The sequence below is a fragment of the Camarhynchus parvulus genome, chromosome 6, assembly GCF_901933205.1.
Source record: "Camarhynchus parvulus chromosome 6, STF_HiC, whole genome shotgun sequence".
In the NCBI taxonomy this organism is placed as follows: domain Eukaryota; kingdom Metazoa; phylum Chordata; class Aves; order Passeriformes; family Thraupidae; genus Camarhynchus; species Camarhynchus parvulus.
In genome coordinates, this window is record NC_044576.1 from 16,890,396 (window position 1) to 16,911,165 (window position 20,770).

The following is a 20,770-nucleotide window of genomic DNA, read 5'->3' on the forward strand; positions in this document are numbered from 1 at the left end:
AAACAAAGGAATTAAGAGTGGGATATTGTTTAAAGGTCTGTGTGCTTGGCACACTGACAGAAAAACTGCTGTGGCACTTATTCTAACATGCTGAATCCTGTAGTGATAGTGGTTTCTGGTTTTAGAAACAGTCTTCCCTGGGTATCTCTGAAAGGTTTCCTCTAGGCCTGCTGAAAAATGGATTTCAACAAAGAAGGGAAAAAGAAGAATGGAGAAGAGAAATTCTGTTGGTTGGTTTTCACAAGAATGAAAGTTTGGCAAATAAGGTCCAAAGCACTGTAAGGAAAAGAGATGTGAGGTAAGTGCTCACAGATGCTACCAGACCTACACTGTTCCTTAGCCAGGAAATACTGCTGCTCCACGTGGGCTTACATCAAACACCACAGAGGGCACAGCAGAGTGATCTATGAGGTCCTAAAGTCTGGATCATATTCTCCCCCAGCTGACACATCTCCTATCATTCAAGTTTACTGGCTGAAAAGGAGTGTTTTAGACCCACATAAATTGAGTCACCTCATGCTGCCTGGAAAGCATTGCATGTGTTTCCTTAATTATAGAGTGCTCTTGGTTCTGCCTTGTGCTAGGCTATTCAAAATCAGGTGACACAGACATGACCTGTCTTCTGGGCTAGGTGGGTGACTTGGTCTTTCAATACAGGACAAGGCCACCCCTTTCACCACCTGCTCTGTGCCCCAGCCTCCGAGAAGGCAGATCTGCACTGTACCTGGCTCCTGAAGGATGGGGTGGGATGTGATGTGCAAGAGCTGCACTGTGAAAAAACCCCACATTCCCCCAAAGCAGCACTCCACATGTAAGTCATGCTACTTGTGCGTGGGCAGGGGTGTCTGCTGTGTGGTCCCAGGAGGGCAGCTGGATGGCTGGCTCTGGCAGGTGGCCTTTCACTGAGGCCTCACTTCTGAGATTGCTGCTGCCTGGGAGCTCTGCAAATGCTTCCCATGCTGCTGCTTTCTTCTGGCTAGGCAGTAATAAAACACAACAGGCCAAATAATACCAAATTCAGTCAAAGGATCCAACCCAGACCTCTGGTGACTTTCCAGCCACTAAGGCTGCCCTTTTAGTGCCCTGTGCCAAGTTAGGTCTTGTCTCACTGCTGTTCAAGCAGCTGCTTAGTGCCACAATCTTAGGTAACATATAGAGGACATCTCTGCATTTCCTAGCTGGCTTGGCAACATCAGAGTCCAGAGAAAACATCTTTATCTGGGCCTACAGGTCTGAGAGTCATGTTGCTTCCTTGGGTAATGCCGGAAAAATAGCAACCCTCAGTACCCATGGAGAGGCACCTCTTCTGAATTATGTATTCAGACCTGAGGAAGGACCAGGCTCAGGCTACATGTTCTTTTATAGTCTCATCACCAAGACAAATGTGATGTCCTGGGGTTAAGCTCTGGGACCCCTCGGGGTACAGTCACAGACCTGCAGGACCTGCAGTGCCTGGCATGACTGCTCACTGGTGGCCAGTGGCAAGGTGGATGCAGGCAAGTCCCAACCACTGTTATTGCCAGTTTTGCCTGTTTGTTATTTTGATGGGGTTTTTGTTTGTTAGGGTTTGGTTTTGGTGGGGCTTTTTTTTGGGTTTTTTTTTGTCTGTTTGGGTTTTTGTTTGTTTGGGGGTTTTTTGTTTGTTTGTTTTTTGTTTTGTTTGCTTTGGGTCTTTTTGTTGTTTTTTGTTTGTCTGTGGGTTTTCTGGTGGTGGTGTTTTTTTTTTTTTTTTTTTTTTTTTTTTTTAATTTTTTAATCAGGCTTGCCTCAGGGCTAACAGGCACTTCAGGGCTTGTAGAAATACCGCAAAAGCAGGAGATTCCACCCCCTGGTTTCCAAAACGACCGCTACAGCTACTCCCGCGTTTCCCCCCTGCTTTGCAGAGAGGAAGAGGACGCTGTGCCACCTGCCCGCCTCGGCGCTGCCGCTCGGGGAGTTTCTCTCCTTTGTCCCTTGGCTGCAGTGCGGGTCCTGCTGCCCCGGTCTCACGGGTGCCCTGGAACTGACCGGGGCCGCTCCTCGCTGCCTCCTCTTCTCACGGCGGCATCTGCGCCTGTCATTGCCCCCGTGAAGCAGAGAAGGACTCCTGTACTTGCCGGTGTTCCCAGGGCGACTGGGATAATAGGGCTGACGGTGGTTCCTAACAAGGGGTAGTGCCGCCCCTCGGAACGGTGTCACCAGCTGAGCTGATATAAAAGAGGATGCTTACTGCCTGTGGGGAGCCGCTGGTGTGCCCTCTCCTGGCTGCTGAGGCAGACAAGCTGTTTGGCACTGATTATCTCTCTGCTAACTTTTAATTCCAGTCTGGGCAGGCAATCGTCACAATTCCAGCTAAAAAGTACTTGTGCTGGCAGCGAGTAGTCATGAATTTGTCTCACCTAAAGAACAGAGCTGAGAGCCACTTTAAAGGATCAGAGGTGCATGAACTGGAGACAGTGGGGAAGAAAGCTTGGGACAATCCTGTTTACAATGGCTCTCCCTCTACCTCCTTGAAAATTCAAACCATCTACAACCCCAAGTCTGTCCTGGAGAATCCCTATGAGAATTTTGAAGAGGTCGGGGATCCACTGCCCTACCAGGAAGAACAGAGCAAAGCTGTGAATGGGAAGACAAGTCCTTTCCTCAAGTGCTGCTTCTACATCTTCAGAGGCATCCGAGGTAAATCTCTATCTCATTAGAAGGGGCCTATTAGCCCTCAGAGCAATGGTGAGGGGAGGAAGAGAAGGGATGCAGAAGGCAGAAACCTCATAGTGTCTGTGTAGCCCAGGGACCTGTTCAACATGCAGTAGCGTCCCTCCAGAGATCATCTTTGGCTGACCTGAAAGGAGCATCCTCATTCTGTGAGCCTTGCTATAGCTTCATGGTCTGTCCTGTTACCTTTACTACAAGGTAAGAGACTTAGTGGTTCTCATGCTCAAGGTCATGCAGTGAATCTGTTGGCAGAGCTTAGATGCTCTGAATCCCCAGGAGCCATCACTGTGGTGGTGAGACTATTCTGTCTTTGTGTGCATTTTCTGGATAGAATGGTACTGGCCTCTGTGCTACAGTAACATAGAACTGATAGCCCTATCTACCAGAGAAAATCTAGCACTGTCAGGGCTGAAATGTAGGGGATATCAGCAATGTATCAAATAATATTTTGCTTGAAGATAGCTGAAAGAGGTGCCGTTTTCCAGTTTAAAACACAAAGGGGCATGAAATATTATGCGGGCTTATTCAGAGGCAAACAAAACCTTGGGGGCAAGATAGGTCTCCTGTCAGAATACAGTCCTGGGTAAGGGCATTATTTGAACAGTTTCTCATAGAAGGCATAAAATTACAATATTTTAAAAACAGGAAGGATAAAGAAAATAATTTCTTGCCAATGTGTCTTTTTTTTCCTCACTTGGAAGGCAAGAACCCTTCTCAGAGCCATATCCTCTAGCAGTCTGAGTGGGTGAATAACAATATAACTTGGTCCTGACTTGCACAGCCCCTCTGTGATCAATGCTTTTGTCGTTGCCATTACAGTCTAACACTATTAATTCACATGGAATTCAGAGCAGAGGCTTTAGAGATTTCTCCTGGCCAAGGAACAGTGCTGAGTTTGGTAGCTAATTGCAGATTACTCTTAGGCAGTGTATCATTTACCTGGTTTATTCTGAAATGCTTTCTTCTAGGCATTGTTTGAGACTTAAAATGAAAAAACATATCCATGCTTTAACATCAAATTTCCATTTGTGAGATGCCAGAGTTGAATTTGGAGCATGCAAATGATGGTAACTGCCAAGATACCACATTATTTTCTTCTTCTGACTGTTGCAGCAGGGTATCCTGACACGAAAGGTGGTAATAGGGCTGTAGGAAATACCAGAGCTGGGAATCCAAAGGCCAGTACAGACAGACCAAAGGTCTCTTTGAGCCTCACAGACGTGGGGACATTTTTTTTGAAGAATTTGCTTCCTTCCTTTGCTTCTTTACTAGGTGCTTATCATTTTTCATTGCCTTTCCATTGCTGGCTTTTCCCTTTCCATTTAATCACCTTGGTGTCTCACATGGAAAATAGAAGTAGTACATATAAGTTAGTTAGACAATGAGCGTTTAAGAGGTTGGGTTTTTTGCTTAAAAACCATTTTCTGGGATTACATGTCCATAGCTAGAGGCAATAGTTGAATTATTAAGATTTTTTTTTTCTTGACCTCCTCAGTTACTGTGCTGGGTTAGTAGTGAGTAGCTGCTGCACCTAGTGCCACTGCGCAGGACTGTTCCTCTCTAAGAAGTGTCCAAGTAACTCTGTGTCCTGGTTCCTGCCTGCCTCCTGCCGCCTGTGCTGGTTCATGGCCAGCCCATGGGCAGACTTGGCTGGATATCTGGGTGTAGGGTGGTTGATGAGGGATACCCAGCTTCCCACTGCCTTTGGAAGAGGATCTCCAGCTGTACCTGAGACCGTGAGCTAGTCGCTCACCTGGTCACAAGTCTGGTGATAATGTAGGTGTTGCCAGTAATTCTTATCAGTTACTTGTTAACTATCGGGAAGGTGAGACCTATAAATGGATTGCATTCATAGCCTGTTTTCTAGATTCTGTTATTTTTTCTTTGCTCAGCCATGGGGGTGCTGGGTGGTCATTCAAGGTGCCATAAGGAAGACTGGATATCTTCTAGCCTTGAGTCCATCTACTCCAAATGTCATGTCCAAAATAGCTGCATCCACAAGGGGGTAGGTGTTGCCAAAGGAGACACAGATGGGGGCATGCTTCATGTATGAGGTGATAGATTTCCCTGGCATGTTTCCTAAAGACATAGCTGAAAATAAACCTCAGCTGATACAGTATTACAGCTACTGCATGCAACCTGGAAGGACTGGAGCAGCCTCATGGTCCTCCAGGTATCATTTTGGGCAAGAGTCTGAACCAAGTTCTCAAGGATATTTGAGTTTCCTTGAATTAGATGTTCCTGAGTACACTTCTGTTCTCAAAGTAAAGGCCTGTGCATTTACTCCAAACATATGGATAGTAGGGGTTCCCTGCTCATGAAAAAACCCCAAACAAACCTATTAAAAGATTGTGGTGTAGTCATATCTAAGGATGAAGGTAGTCATTTAAAAGTGATCTGAAGAGATGGGGCAAATTTTTTCCCTATGTTTTTGTCCATTGTGAAGATTCCTGTAGATCACATGATACTTTCTCTTCCACAGGAGTTAGTCCAGATCATCTCCAGGCTGTCATTTCTGTTGCTGGTCTGGATTGTCCAGAACAGACTCCTGGTTTGTCTGCCCAGATGTGACATCAGATGCTGCAACATCACTATGGTCACTATGGTAGTTAATGGTGCAGAAAACTCTCTAATCTCTTGAGATGCCAAAGAGCTATCAAAATGACAGGATAAATGCACACAGACCACTAGAACACTTTTGCTTACTCCAGATAAAAAAGAAGTTTGTCATGTGCCAGAGATGACTTCAAGTGTGGGGCCTTTGATCAGCTTTGATCCTGGTTTGCAGGAAGAAGGTTGTTTCATTCTACTGGGGATAGGAATCAGGGCTGAGCTCTCTAGGAGCTGCAGAAAGCAGCAAGACCATGGCAATTATTGACAAGGCTTTCATCACTAGGCTTTCAATTGAAAGTTCTTATGCCTTTCAACTTCAGGAGCATTCCAGAAATCACAACAGAAAGCCATTACAAAAAGAACAAACAAATACGCTAATGGTATTAGGTGGTTCATCAAACACAAAATATCAAGGCTCCTTTTAAAGGAAACATTTCTCTATTATTGACAACCCTGGTGACATTTAATGAGTTGTGTGAAGAAATAGGATCTTTAGCTGGTGCAATTAGTGTATTGGATTCAGCTAAGCTCCATTGTTAGATGTCCTGAAGATAATTTGGCTCTAAATGTTGTGCTGAAAATACTGTTGTATATTCAGTTGTATTATTTGATTTTTATGACCAACAAGAAAACTGCAAGAGTTTTTAGGTAAGCAAGAGACAAATATTTGGGGCCTAATGGTTCAGACTAAAGGGAGTAATAGTTGTAAAGCTAACACCAGATGCAGTTATGCAGTGGAAGACCTCTCAGAAGGTCAGCTGTTGGCACATGGGTGACTGAGATGAAATATTATGGTTTCAAGAGCATTTGTGACAAAGACTGAACTGCTGCAAAGAGTGAGCTGAAACACAGTCAGGAAAAGATCAGGCTGTAATGAACAGAAAACAGAAGAAACAAAATCAAACAGTGATTTAGCAAAATAAAAAGGCAGTATATTTCAGTGTTAGCTGCAAATCTTTTATTCATGCTGGAATGGTTCTTCTTAGGGGTATTTAGCAAATTTTTATAGGACAAGTTTTGAAATGAAAAGTGGCTTGGCCTTGAAAAGCCACAAAACTTCAACTCCCGACAGTGCTTTTTTGGAACAGGACTACAGCTCCTCACATGGCCCTTGAGAATGGCCATGAGAAACTCTGCCTTCTTTATACCCAACAGGTCTGTGGGGCACTACGCTGACTGAGAACACAGCTGAAAACAGGGAGCTGTATGTGAAGACCACCCTGCGAGAGCTGCTGGTCTATGTTATGTTCTTGGTGGACATCTGTCTCTGTAAGTAGCTGTCATATCTCATAGGCACTATTTGTGTGTGCAGCACGAGGGGAATAATGTGAGATTTTATTACTAGTCTTCCTCGCTCTTCTGTAAATGTTACATTTATTGTATGGGTGCTCACAGCAGCAAGAGGTTGTCATTAACCTACAGAATTGATGCTGCACAGAGAAGTAAAATTACTGACCAATGCTAACTGATGCTGGTTAGACTTAAACAGTATTTTCTGATTGGCATTATCAGTTCTAGCCATTGACTCCACAGTCCTAGGAGAATCTGCCCAAGGTCTTTTCTCAGTTTCACAGCAAATGCTCAACCCCCAGAGAGTAGCTCTAGAAACTTCCTGGTAGCAAAGACAATTCAGGGAGATTTTCCCGTCTGAGACTGGAGGGTGGCTGAGGCGATAAAGCAGATGGCAGCTGACCCTGTTGTTCTTGAGTGAGTGTAATGTGTCCCTGTACTGAATGGTAATGCTAATATGGACTTTGTGCCAGTAGGACAATGGCTGTTTGGTTCTGCAAAGGTTCCTTTGTTATCACCAGTGAGCACCTGGGGCATGGGACAGTGAGGAGGGTTATATTTCATGGACCCAATGGCAGGAGAGATGGACAGACAATACGACCCTAAGTTACTATCGTGCTGGTCCAGGGAGACAGTGCTTCAGTCACCCTCCCTAAAGAACCAAGACGCACGCAGACGTACGCGGTGTCGCACACAGACGTACGCGGTGTCACACACTGACTCTTCCAGGAGATGTGGGGGGTTGTGTCTTGAATGTCAGGTGCTTTATTCTCCTGGTGTCCTTTCAAGAGTAGGATATGTTCTTAGTGATCACCATGATGGATGTCTTCCTGAAGGAAGGAGCACTGGAGAGCTGAAACAACGTGTTTGTGGAAGTTAGAGCCTGCTCCTCTTGGGGTTTCTTGGTAGATGAAAACTTACCTGGAGCTTTTCACTTGGGAAAATAAGGTTGTCTTCATGCCTTCACATCAGAAATTCAAAATATAGGTCATGGACTTTGTTCTGAGAAATAAAATTTCCCTCAGAAATTCTGTCTGGGAACAAAAACTGTTATCCAGAATGTTCAGTTGTATCCTCCAACGGTTTTCTCTTACTACTTAACTCTTACATTTGATCAGTCTGACCATTTAAACTCTGCAACACAGAGCAGATAAGCTTGTAAATCCCTAAGAAAGCAGAAAGCCCTAAGTTTTATTCTCCTGTGTCTTGTTCAGCTTACCTGTGAAAATATAAAGGTACATAGAAAGTGAGTATATAAATACAGTTATATCAGGTGCCAGTATTCAGGTATAAGAAAGGACCCTCCTCTTGTTCTCTTAGTGACATATGGAATGACAAGTTCCAATGCCTATTACTACACCAAAGTGATGTCTGAGCTCTTCCTGCAGACCTCTACAGATGGCCGTGTCTCCTTCCAGTCCATCGGCAGCATGGCTGACTTCTGGGTGGTGAGTACAAATCTGGCCTGCCATGGGGAACCCTGAAAGTCAGCTAGACTGGAATATTCAGTTCCCTCTGAAGTACTATCTAGTGATTTCAGCTAGACATTTTGCTGCCACAAGCTTTTGCCAGCTACTAGCAATTGTCACCATAACATTTGCATGCAAAATATTAACTGATTTAAAGTATACTATATCCCTGAGCACTGTGTCCAGAATACTGGCTAGGCTAAGTTTTGTGTGTGCCCAGAAAAGTCCATTTCCCCAGTAAAACAGGCAGGACATAACAAAATAATTTTGGTGATACAACCATCAGCTCATTGCATAGATAGGAAGCACTGGCCTAGAGAAGCCAAGGGATTTACTTCAGGTTTCCTTGTGACACGAGTGGCTTTGAATCCTAGAGTTCAACGTCTTCAAGCTGGTGTCTTAGTAACAGCCTATGTCAGTTTTCATGGCATTTTGAGAACATCAAAATTAACCTGCCTGTAATTCATGCCTGGGCTTGTCTAATCTATAGATTCTGTAGGAAGAAGCTGGATTAAAATTTGCAGTGACTTTGATAAAAGAGAACAAAGGGGACAAACATCTGGGATCTAACATATTTCTGTCAAAGAATGGGTGAAAGAATAACAAGAGCCTCAGTGAAGGCCATTGAGGTATTGCAACCACTTATCTCTGACAGCCAGAAATTATTTGTCAATTAGAGTTGCCTTTTTCTGTCACATTAAAACACTCCAGCAAACAATGGCCCTATTGTTTCCCCACCACTGTTTCCAGGACACTGGCACATGCACTTTTCATCATTTGCAACTTGTGCCAAGGCAGTTCCTTGAGACTTGTGCTGACTGAAGTAGAAGAGGCAATGAGACTTGTAGGGCTTTTGTCTCTCCCTTAGCCACAGACACATTACAGGCCTGTGAGAAAGCAACGATGACCCTGCTGCCCAGCATCTCTCCTCTACCACCAGCACTGGTCTTTCCTCTCCTTAACATGCATGCAACACAAACTTTGGCTACTTTCCATCTTGGGGCCCGGAGTGGGGTGGGTCTCACTGCCTCAATCCCAGACTAAGAGAATTCCTCTGATATGTGAGATACAAAGGAGTTGTTCTCCCCTGCCTCCTTTGCAGTATGCACAAGGTCCTCTGCTGGACAACCTGTACTGGACCAAGTGGTACAACAACGAGTCCCTGGCGGCGCACAGCACGCAGTCATACATCTATTACGAGAACCTGCTGCTGGGTGTCCCACGCATGAGGCAGCTGAAGGTGAAGAACAACTCCTGTGTGGTCCACGATGACTTCAAGGAGGAAATCTCGGGCTGCTATGATGTATACTCTGAAGACAAGGAGGAGAGGGTCTCCTTTGGGCTCATCAATGGAACAGCGTAAGTACATCTAATGCAAATGAGTCTCTTCTCATTCAAATAAGAACTGCTGAGCTGCAGGATGCTGGGGGTGAGTTTCTTACATAAGGCTGGAATTAGCCTTGCAGTCAGAGGCAGAAAATCCTTTTTGTCTATCAATAAGGTCTAGTGTCTCTTTGTGGTGAAGCACAACAGAATGAGTTTTCATGTTGGGAAAGCAATGAAAAAATCCAGTGGGAATATAGGAAGAAATTGTTGCCTATTTTTAAGAGAGTGAAAATAAATAAAGACCTTTGGGACCAGATCCATCAAATGGCAAGCTGGCATTTAGCTGGCAAGTTACTATTTGCTTTCCTCTGGGATTTCAGGAGCCAGAGAAAGGGGAGTGCAACTCTTTCATGTTGACAACCTGTTTCTCTATAAATTTGTGAGGTAACTGCAGTTTAATATGTCTGCTCACTTCTCTCTGTGTGAATCTTGATCCATGAATGAGAAGCTATTATTCATTAGGAAATACGAGTACAAGAGCATTCTAAGCAGATGGTCGTGTGGGATGTGGTAGAAGGTAAGAGAGTAGATGCTGAGAATAACCTCCATGAAAACAAGACTGATATAGCCAACAAACCTCAGCATTTTCCCTCCATAGTATTGTAAATCATGTTGTGTCACTGCTGGGAACCACTAAACCAGAAAACTAAACATAATGGTTACCAGTATTATGTAGGGTCAGATCAGGAGTAGGAATTAAGTGCCAATTCTCAATTGCTTCAATTGGAAACTGCTCTGCCCCTTGAAGATGTATTTTTTCCAGGGCACAAGGCCATATTCAAGCCTGGGCAGGTGAAGCCTTTATTTGTGCTTTGTCTGTTGCAGGTGGAGGTACCATTCTGAGGAGGAGCTGGGTGGTTCCTCTCACTGGGGAAGACTAACCAGTTACAGTGGGGGAGGATACTACATAGACCTCAAGATGACCAGAGAAGAGAGTGCTGAAGCCCTGCAGGTCTTGAAGGAGAAACTGTGGCTGGATCGGGGAACACGAGTTGTCTTTATTGATTTCTCTGTGTATAATGCAAATATCAATCTGTTCTGTGTTTTGAGGTAAGCTGAGTCCTGAGGAAATTTCTTCAGCCTCTTGCATCTTCCTCAATGCCTCAATTTGTTTCTTAAAATGCAAATATTTTATTATGGTCCACCAGTAGGGTGGTGAGCACCCCCCTACTACTACTGAGTGATGTCATTAGAAATTGTATGGTTTAGTGAGAAGTCTTGGTCTTCCTGAAATAACCAGTCACACTTCATGTCACCTTTCACCCTTCCTATCACAGGCAGTGAAGCAGCAGAGATATAGGGGCATAAACACATACACAGTGCTTCCACTCATGGTTTGGTGGATAGCTCATGCTCAAGTTTGATGCCTCTCAAAATTATCTCTGAGCTTCCATACCCCAGTTTGAAATTGTTTCTTTGTCCCCTTCAAGGTTAGTGGTTGAGTTTCCAGCCACTGGTGGTGCCATTCCTTCCTGGCAAATCCGGACAGTGAAGCTTATACGATATGTCAGCACATGGGACTTCTTCATTGTTGCCTGTGAAATTGTATTCTGTGTTTTCATTTTCTACTATGTGGTGGAAGAGGCTTTGGAGCTCCGTATCCACAAGTTTCAGTACTTCACCAGCATCTGGAACATTCTGGATGTGGTTGTTATTCTGGTGAGTATCCTTGCATACTTTTTGGGGGAGGAATGGCAGAGGTGTGTAAGAGCCAAAATAAATGAAGGAAAGTGGAAATTAGTCTAGATAAGACAAGAACTGGCACATGTTTTGCTCTAATACTAAAATGAACAGCAGAGTAAATGGACACATGCTCTTGTCTGGAAGAACTGCTAGGAGAAAATTCTTAGAGACGCCCAAGAGACTGTGAAGTCAGGGTATCATTCAGCGCATCAAGACTATACTTTCATAGCCCACCACTAGACTGCAGCTCTGAAGTGGGACTGCAAGGAGTTCTGTGGCATTTTAATTTCCATGGAAAGCACAGGAACAGTGATTACTGTGGACTACTCCTCTTCCTCTTTGCAGCTCTCCATTGTTGCCATTGGGTTTCACATCTTTCGCACCACTGAGGTGAACAGGCTGCTGGGAGAGCTGCTGGAACACCCCAACTCCTACGCAGACTTTGAATTCCTGGCGTTCTGGCAGACCCAGTACAACAATATGAATGCAGTAAACTTATTTTTTGCCTGGATTAAGGTACTGTAGGGGGGATCTGGGAGGTGCCAGGTCTCCAGTCAGGCCTCTCCTTCTGGATAGCTTCAGGGCTGTCTCTTCCATCCCTCTGAGTAAATGAACGTAACAGTTATAGAACAGAGAATTTTCCTTGAAGTCATATGCTCTGTTTTGCAGTAAATCTGGGCAACTTTTCACCCTTCATTCTGAGGTCAGTTATTTAGAGGTAACAGTCAGAGATATGAGGTCAGACACTGTGGTGTAAAAGTGGTTTTAGAAAATGCTGAGTACCATGTAACTTTGTCCATCCTATACTATTTTGGTATTCTTGAGGATAATCTGCAAACCATGTTCTTTTCTATGATGATCATTCAAGAGCTGGAAGTGACTCATCTGTTGACACGGAGTTTGCATTTCTAAATTTCTAACTAAAGCATCTTGGTGTGGTGGAAAGCCACCAAGGGGCTCCTCATCAGCCATAAGAGATTTGTCCTTCTAGCAGTCCCTGTTTATATTTTCCTTTGACAAAGGGAACGAAGTCATATTTATGAACCCAGAGAAGGATGGTGGCACACCTGGGATAAATGTCCTGAAGACTAAGCCACCATTCCCTAGCCACCTTTCTCTTCAGTACTTTGGTCCTGTAGTGAACCTCTTGTCTTAGTAAGCATGTGCATGCATGGGAGAGACTGACCTAGCTGATGGTTTGGCCTAACTTTGTCCCCATTCTTCCATCCTGCAGATATTCAAGTACATTAGCTTTAACAAAACGATGACCCAGCTCTCCTCCACACTAGCACGTTGTGCTAAGGATATCCTGGGCTTTGCCATCATGTTCTTCATTGTCTTCTTTGCCTATGCCCAGCTGGGTTACCTTCTTTTTGGGACACAAGTGGAAAACTTCAGTACCTTTGTTAAATGCATGTAAGTTAGTACCATGTCTCCATAATTTTATCAAAATAATTTTAACTGCTTTCCACTCTTCCCCCCATTTGCAAATCTCAGTGACAATCAGACACCTGTTGTATCTCATTGTAATAAAGCCACAAGGGTTAATAAGCTGCTCACAGCCTTCTGGCTGTGACTGACATCTTCATGGACAAAAGAACACAATAAGAAAACTGAGGGCTACAGGCAGATTTCTGTTTGTCTGGTGTTTATCAGTAAGGACGAGAGATATGGTGGGTATTAGTAAGGATATCTATTTCCATAGAAGTCCCACAGATACTGATCAATGTATCTGAGAACAAGGATGACCTGCGGGTGGATGAGCACACGTGGAAGGGAGTGTTGGGGAAGTGAGTTAAAATCCCATCTCAGACAATCTTGCAGTCCATGGGCCTGCTCAAGTAATGTGTGATGTTAATGGAGGTATTAGCTACAGCAATGGTTTTCAGCTGGTATCCCACAGACCTCTGGGCATCCAGGTCCTGCCTTTGAAGGGTCTACAAGAGAGAACAGAGATAAGGAAGCTTAGGATCAATACACTTAAACATCCATCATTATAGGGGCTATGAACTACAGAAAGTCGAAGGGCACTATCCAGTTCTAATGTCCCTCCAGAGTCTCACAAACTTTCTTGTAAGAGATGGCTTTGTTGAGTCAAATGCCTTTAATTAGGGAAAATTCAGTTTGTTTTGGTTTTGACTCCTATTTATACCATAACACACTTTGGACTACCTGAATTTGTGTGGAAACCATGTTTTATTTTCCTCTTGCTCTAACCAGATCAGCTCACTTCACCCCTGAAATACTATGGATGCATTTAACTTACCACTCTGGAGTGACTTAGACTCTGCTCTGGTTTGTGCCTGTGCCCATCTGGGCCGCAGGGAGGTTCAGGTTCACCTCAGGACTGTTTGTGTGTGCCTTTGTGTGACCCTGTGCTCTTTCTTTCCCCCAGTTTCACCCAGTTTCGGATCATTCTTGGTGATTTTGACTACAATTCCATTGACAATGCCAACAGGGTCCTTGGGCCTCTTTACTTTGTCACCTATGTGTTCTTTGTTTTCTTTGTGCTTCTGGTAAGCAACAAAGTCCTCCTTGTCCCTGTATTGAAAGCAGTGTTTGAGAGACCCTTCCTGACAATCCTGGGTTAGATGAAAATGCTTAGAAAAGGAATTTCAGTTTACTAATAGCTTTGCAGTGCAAATAGACTACAGTAGGCAAAGAGTGTGTTACTACAATTGGGGATTTGATTACTAGGGTAACTAAGGGTCAACATCACTTAAGGCTGAAAACTGAAACTGACTGGCTCCCTAGGCAATGGATGCAGAGGGATGCTCATAATAACCAGGTTAAACTCCCAGTGTCAGGAGTCCATATGTAACCTAAGATTTTGCAAGAGAAACTACCAAAGGTAGTATTTGAGGTGGGAACAAATGTACTTTCAGCCACTGCTTAACTATAAAAACTTTAGAAAACATGGTGTGGCTGAAGTAGGCCTTTTCTTGACCCTCTTTAATTTGCCCAAGAGATATCCCATAGGGAAACAACTCCTTGTTTAACTAAGTCTTGCCCATCTATGTCTGTTTCTTGCTGCTTCAGCTGCTGGAGCAGGCAGGATGTGTCATGCATATTCATCTCACTGCTTCCCCTTTTCCTAGAACATGTTTCTGGCCATCATCAATGACACCTACTCAGAAGTCAAGGAGGAGCTTTCCAGCCAGAAGGATGAGCTGCAGCTCTCTGACATCTTGAAGCAGGTGATGAATAGTGAAAGCTGTGCTACTTCCTAGCTAAATCATGAAGCATTTTTTGGAAGTCCCTGACCTAAGTGGAATTTACTAGAGAGAAACAGTGGTTGCCAACTCCAGATCCCCCTTCTTTGTGTGCACAAGAGTCCCAATTCCTTTCTGGGATAAATCAAGCTCCCAGACCCTTTGGCAATGGGAAGATGAGAAGGCAGGTATTGGGTGAATCCTGTTACCTGATGTAGTGTTTCCGAGAGACTTTTCTTCCCAGTATGGTCTGTAGACAAAGCTCTTTCAGTCCTTCATAAAATTTACTTTGATTGATAACATGGCAAGTCCTGCTGTGCTAAGTTGAGCCTGTTACAGTGGCACAATTCTAACAGGTTAAATCTGTCTTTCCCATGGGCAAATTCCAGAAAAGTTCCTGGAAGGTCACAATTCTGCTGTGGACCAATATTCTACAAGGAATAGTATTTGAGACATTATCTTAAACAGATGATATGTTGGGAAATCAGATAAAGGAAGAACTGGGGTGAGAAAAAGCAGAAGGTTAGCATGTTAGTGCCACTCTGAAGGCATGATTCTAGTTTGGAGATGAGCTTCTTACAGCAGTGCTTTATTTTTTGCTTGTGGAAAGCTTGAAAACTCCTGCTATTACTTAGCATATGCTCACCTGTATGACACTGCCCACTCTGCTCTACTTTTCACTGTTTTGTGTGCATGATTCTGTGTCTTCATTCACAGAGCTACATGCGGACACTCGCGAGGCTGAAGCTGAAGAAGGAGCGGATTTCTGATGTGCAGAAAGCCCTGCAGAATGGAACAAAACAACTAGACTTTGAAGACTTCAAGAACAGCTTGAAGGAGTGAGTCAGTTTGAAGGATCCACTTAGTTTTTTCTCTTAGTAATACAGGTAATTTAAATTTTCTGCTTTTCAGGACAAGGAGAACGATTAGCTCAGATCCGGGCAATTTAAGATTAAAAAAATTATCTTTCCTCAAATATTTAATTTCCTGTACTAAATAGGTTTGTATTTATCTCTTGCCCATTTGGGATGTTTAGGTTTATCACTGGCAGGAGGAAACAATACACTGATTTCAAAATTCCCACTCTGTTACAGCTTAACCGTATAATTCTATGCTTTGAGCTTTCTGTTCTTTTGCAGACTGGGCCATGCAGACCATGAGATCACAGCAGCTTTCTCCAGATTTGACAAAGATGGCAACCGTATCCTTGATGAAGAGGAGCAACAGCAGATGAAGAAAGACCTAGAGGCAAAAAGGGTAAAAAAAATGGGCAAGGAAAAAAAATTCTGTTTGACAGACATCACTGCAAAGTGGCCTCAGGAATCTTTGGGTTTATGGTATAAACTAAGCAGGCAACTAAAATAGAGCTCCAACTCTACCTGCATGCAGTATTGTTGCCTGTGAAGCTCTGTGTCATTGACAGTAAAGCCAGCCACAGAATTAGTATCCATATTTGCACAGTTTTTGTTTTCCAGGTTGCTCTGAATACAGAGATTGAAAATTTGGGGAAATCCTATGCTGACAACAACCTGGATGAGAATCTGACCTACATGGAAGCAAGGAATAACCACACCAATAAGGGCACCTGGGTCTCCAAAGAAGAGTTCCAAGTGTATGTTTGTGCTGTCAGTAGTTTAAACACCCTGCAAATAAGGGGTCCAATTTCCTGCTGCTTCCTTCCATGATATAACTCTTTACAGTGGTGCTGAGCAGTTTCAGTAAGATCTTGTCCCTTTTATCTTGCACATGTGTAAATAAGCAGGTCAGGAGATAACTGTAGTAATGTAGTTTACTTCTTCCTGTAAAAGACTGAGTTAAGAAATCTTGCTTTCTGCCTCTTGAATAACCTCTTCAGCTGTCATCTAGTCACAGGCAATATGCTGGCATGTTTTAGGTCAGAAAGTGGCCCAAATAACTGGGTGAGGGAAAGCTGGTACCTTTACAGAAAGTCCTGTAGCAATAGATATCCTTGATTTATAGCCTAGTTGGCCTTTATCCTTCAGGTCCTAGAATAACACTTGGCTATTTTCTCCATAAGAGGAGCACAGGATAAACATAGCAGAGTGAATCAGTATATCTTGATTCTGCTACTGAGAAACACTGAGCAAACCACATAGGGCCGTATCAAAGGAGAGGCAGGTGCAATATTTAATAATGGAATTATGCTGTGTCTAGGCTGGGATCCATCCTAAATAGAACCACTGATTACAGATGAAAACACAGTGTAGCAGTAGGTGACATAATCGGTGATCTGGGAGCATTCACTTCTATTTGAGGTCTTGGGGAGATGTCTGCAGCAAATCTCTTGACTCATCACAAGAAAAAGCTTACAAATGCTCTCCATGTCTCCCTCAGCCTCCTGCATCGTGTGCTGCAGCTGGAACGGTCCATAAACAGCATTGGCTCCAAGATTGATGCAGTGGTGAACAAGCTTGATGTGCCAGAAAGAAAAGAGCTGAAGAGGAAGGATCTGTTGGGCAAACCACTGGGTGATGTTAACAAGGTTGGTAGCCCTACACCAAGCATTTGAACCAGTTTCAGATCAGGTTACTAGCTCTGCTGGGAGAAAAAGGCCTGGTATCATCTTTGCTTTTCCAGTCTTCATTGACTTAAGATAAAAAGGCTTGGGCAGGGTGTATGATCAATCCTTTTCTGTTTAAGCAAAATGACGTAAAGCCTCTTGTTTTCATGTCCCCACAGTTAACCCTAATACCTTTAAACACACCTTCTGGCTCCTTTGAGGCCAGCCTCAGCGTGGTGTTTTTTTTTTGTGTTTGCTCTTCTTTCTTCTCCCCCCACTTCCTGTGATCACACGTGTGGTGGAAGATTGGCCAACTGTGTGCTGATAGCATAGCACTGCAGAATTGTGACTTTTGCCAAAGAGTGCCCATATTGAGTCAACCAGAATGTTTTGGATCTTCAGCTTTAAAGTCAAAGGCAGCAAGGCATGTGGGAGCCATGTCACTACTCCATGGTTTTGTGGCTTCAATAATGAGAACAGCCAAACAGCACAAAGTGACCTAGCAGAGTCAGAAAGAAGTCTCCCTTTTGCAGAGTAGTCTTGTGATCCCTTTGCATCTGAAAGAGTGTTTTGGGAGGTCCTACTCATGTGAACATGTCCAAACTCTTATACAAGTGTTTGTTTGCAGATTCGCTGTGCCACAGCATTTCTGTAAAGGTGCTCATAAAAGGATGAAAAGGGATGAATCTCTCCTTGTTTGTCTAAAGCTTGAATGTACATTCATCAGTGTATTGGATCTTTAATAGACAGGCTTGTTCTAATTTCTGAGAGAATGTGGGAAGATATTTTAGTATCATGCACACCTTGCCTCTCTCCTACAGCATTGCTAGACTTATTGGTAGCTTACTGACATTGCAGATCACACTTTCTTCTTCTTCACAGGAGGAAGAAGCCAGTCAGGAAGAGCTGCACCCCCAGAGCTTAGACCAGCTGGGAAAAGAAGCAGAAAGTTGGAGGATGGAACACATACAGAGAAACAACATGAGTGGCACCTCTTCCCAAAATGGGGTCTATCACATCTTGCCCAAGTCAAGTGTGGTGGAGTCTCAGGTGCCCAAGCACCTCTAGCCAGTCTGATGTGTGCACTTCTATAGCAGTGCTCAGCAGCCCAGTGCTCCCAGTCTGGCTGCCATGGCACCAAGTCACTGTCAGTTGTTCCCCCACTATTAGGATAATCCAGAGAGCTGGACATAGACACCACTGTTGCCAGGAATTCTTAATGTGAAAAATCAGGGATGCTCTTCTCCAGTGTAACGATGTATGACATCACAAAGCTAGAACTTCTGTTCCCCTTCACCTTCTCCCCTGTACCCATATGTCAGGAAGAGGTGAAATTTGGCACTAGGTGATGTATTAGGTTTCTGCCTCTGAACAGGCTGGCACAACATTGTTTATCTAGCCTTCCCCAAAAAGTAGGGAGCCCAGAACTCTGACCGTTTGTGTCCAGATAAGCATATTGCAGCTTGTCCCCAACACACGATGGTCTGCAGGAGACAGATATGGCTGTCATGTAAAGAAAGCAGAATGTAATCACCAGTGTGAAATGGGAAGAAGAAATGTAGCTCTTTCTACCTGGTTACAGCCAGTTTTGTTCTGTTGTAGCTTGTTTCCAGATTACCTTGGTAACCCTCTCTGTACCTTAGGTTCAGGTGTTGAGGAAAGAGGTTACTAGTGCTTAACTCTGGATAACAATAAGATACAATAAGAGTTGACACCAACTGGGAGAAGGTCTGAAATATTCTAAAATGAGAAGCAGTTGGTGGAGTTCTAGGTCTGAGTGTTAGGAAACAAACTTCTGGTTATATGATTTCTAACATAGCTGTTGACACTAAGAAATCTGTCATTTATTTTCACACTCCTTAAATTGCATCTCAAGGTTTTGCACCTTGCAAACTAGCATCCCATTTATGAAGTTTGATGCTTCTTGTTTTTGTCAAGGAAACAAATTTGCACTTATGGGTGCTGACACCATTTGCATTGAAGAATATTGTGAAAATGAGTGTCAGTTTTTTTACCACATGCAAAATACTTTTTTTCCAAGCATTTTTCTGTTTGCTGTGGCTTCTCTTTCCTTGTAATTGGTGCAGGCTATTGCTGCTATTACAGGGCCATTGTAAATATATTTCAAATACCTTAATGACTGATATTCTGCAACACTTAACCTCAAATAGGCTCCATAGGCTTAGAGCCAATAGAAATGTGAGCTGTACCAGACCACTGCTAACAGCTCTCATTAGTGCTACACTGTTTAGTGTGCTGTGCAGTGACAGGTTTAGTTGGGACCTTGTGCAGGGGCATCTTGTATTGCCACCTTTTTTAAGATGGATGTATCACTGCGTTCTGGAGAAACCTTCCTCGGCAGTGTCTGAAGGACCTCAGGATGAGCCCTGTCCTCAGATGGCCTGTGTTTCAGGGCTGCCACAGCCACAAGATAGTCTTGGTAAATTGAAGCAGACTGTCAATCAACTACAAGGGCCCGGCAGGAGCTGTGCGAAGGAGCTTGCTGCCCAGCCCACAGGGAGCTTAGATTTCAAACAGGAGCTGTGGAGGCAGGAACTGCAGGGTCTCATGATTCACTTCCCTTCATCAGCTGGTCCTGCCGTTGGGGACAAGACTGTGAGATATTGCCATGTTTCTTCACTCCCAGTTCCACTGAATTCAGAATTGAGCAAAATGTCTTAGCTTCAGCTTTTCTGGCTGAAAACAGAACAATGGTGTTGCTTACTTCCTCCTCTTCTCTGCATTGAAGCTATTATCTTATTCAGAAGAAAACAGCCTGTCAGGAGAACTTCCTAAAATAGGCTTTTTTCCCCCTTCCAAATTTTAATTAAACAGAAAATTCATATGCTAGAGGAACTATGTGCTCTATAATGGGCTCAAATAGTGCACACAACCCTTTGTAGTCAATTCATCAGGTCTTCTGTGTTTTGAAAGGCACAGAGGAAGGTTCTTATAAATTAATTTGTAAGACCTTGTTTTAGATCCTGGCTCCAGAGCAGAATACAAGTACCAAAGCATAATTGCAAAGCAAGAAAAAAAGGCTGCTCTTTTGAGGTCTCTGAAAGTGTCTGCCTTTTCCATGGACTCAAATACTGGATGAAATTCTGAGTTCTGCACAGATATCAAATGCTTGGGATGCTGATCTTTTAGGAACTAAGTCTGGCACTTTGGGAGAGATCCAAGCAGCAGTTGCCTGCTTCAGGTGGCTGAACCTGTGCTAGTAGCCAGTGTAAGATATGTTGTTGGCTGAGGCTGAGATTCTTAACCTAGAAATAACTACTGTGAGGGTAACAGGATCCTGAAATTGGGTTCTGCCAAGAAAATGAAGGTAAAACATATTATCTGTAAAGCTTGGCTTTACAAAGGCTCAGATTTCTCACAAGGGAGAGCATTGTTTAGCTGCTCTGTTCAACAGAGAAGGTGACTCAGGACCTCCCTTTCTGCATTGCCCAGTGTTTCTTTCTGTTCCCCTTCTAAGCTGTGCCAAAGCCCAAGACCAGCCCCACAGATAACATCCCACTGAGGCAGGGGTGCTGCAGCCACAGCAGCACCGTGTAAGAGCCCTGCCTGTCACTAGACACCAGAAGGTAACCTTCACCCCCTGCTCCTTTCTGCACAGGGACTCCCACAGCTATCAGGGAAGGCAGGTGAAGTGCAGAGGTGTGACAGCTGAACTCAGATCCATGGGACAGTGACCAAGAGCATCAGACCACCAGCTCCCAAGCACTGAGTCTGTTCTTTAGGGCAGCAGCAGGAGCAAAATGGTAATGTTCACATGCAGTGTTTGTTCATGCCTGAAATTTGGGAAGCCAGTTTTCCCCTGTAAAGGAAGGACATGGGAGCCTCCACAGGCCACTGCAGCTGTGAGGGATGTCTGCCTCTCACTCTGCCTGTCTCTGGTAAAT

The 20,770-nt window shown here is 44.0% G+C and overlaps 1 protein-coding gene across 1 annotated transcript; it reads left to right on the plus strand.

Annotated features, from left to right (window-relative positions):
- The first annotated feature begins 2,229 nt into the window (after window positions 1-2,229).
- Window positions 2,230-18,276, plus strand: PKD2L1 (polycystin 2 like 1, transient receptor potential cation channel). Its single transcript, XM_030951290.1, has 15 exons — window positions 2,230-2,658; window positions 6,460-6,573; window positions 7,915-8,042; window positions 9,166-9,422; window positions 10,275-10,499; window positions 10,880-11,108; window positions 11,478-11,648; window positions 12,367-12,548; window positions 13,528-13,648; window positions 14,231-14,329; window positions 15,062-15,183; window positions 15,484-15,601; window positions 15,820-15,956; window positions 16,700-16,847; window positions 17,748-18,276. Exons 1-15 carry the CDS (start codon window positions 2,364-2,366, stop codon window positions 17,931-17,933), a joined length of 2,532 nt encoding a protein of 843 aa, XP_030807150.1. The 5' UTR covers window positions 2,230-2,363; the 3' UTR covers window positions 17,934-18,276.
- The last annotated feature ends 2,494 nt before the right edge of the window (window positions 18,277-20,770 follow it).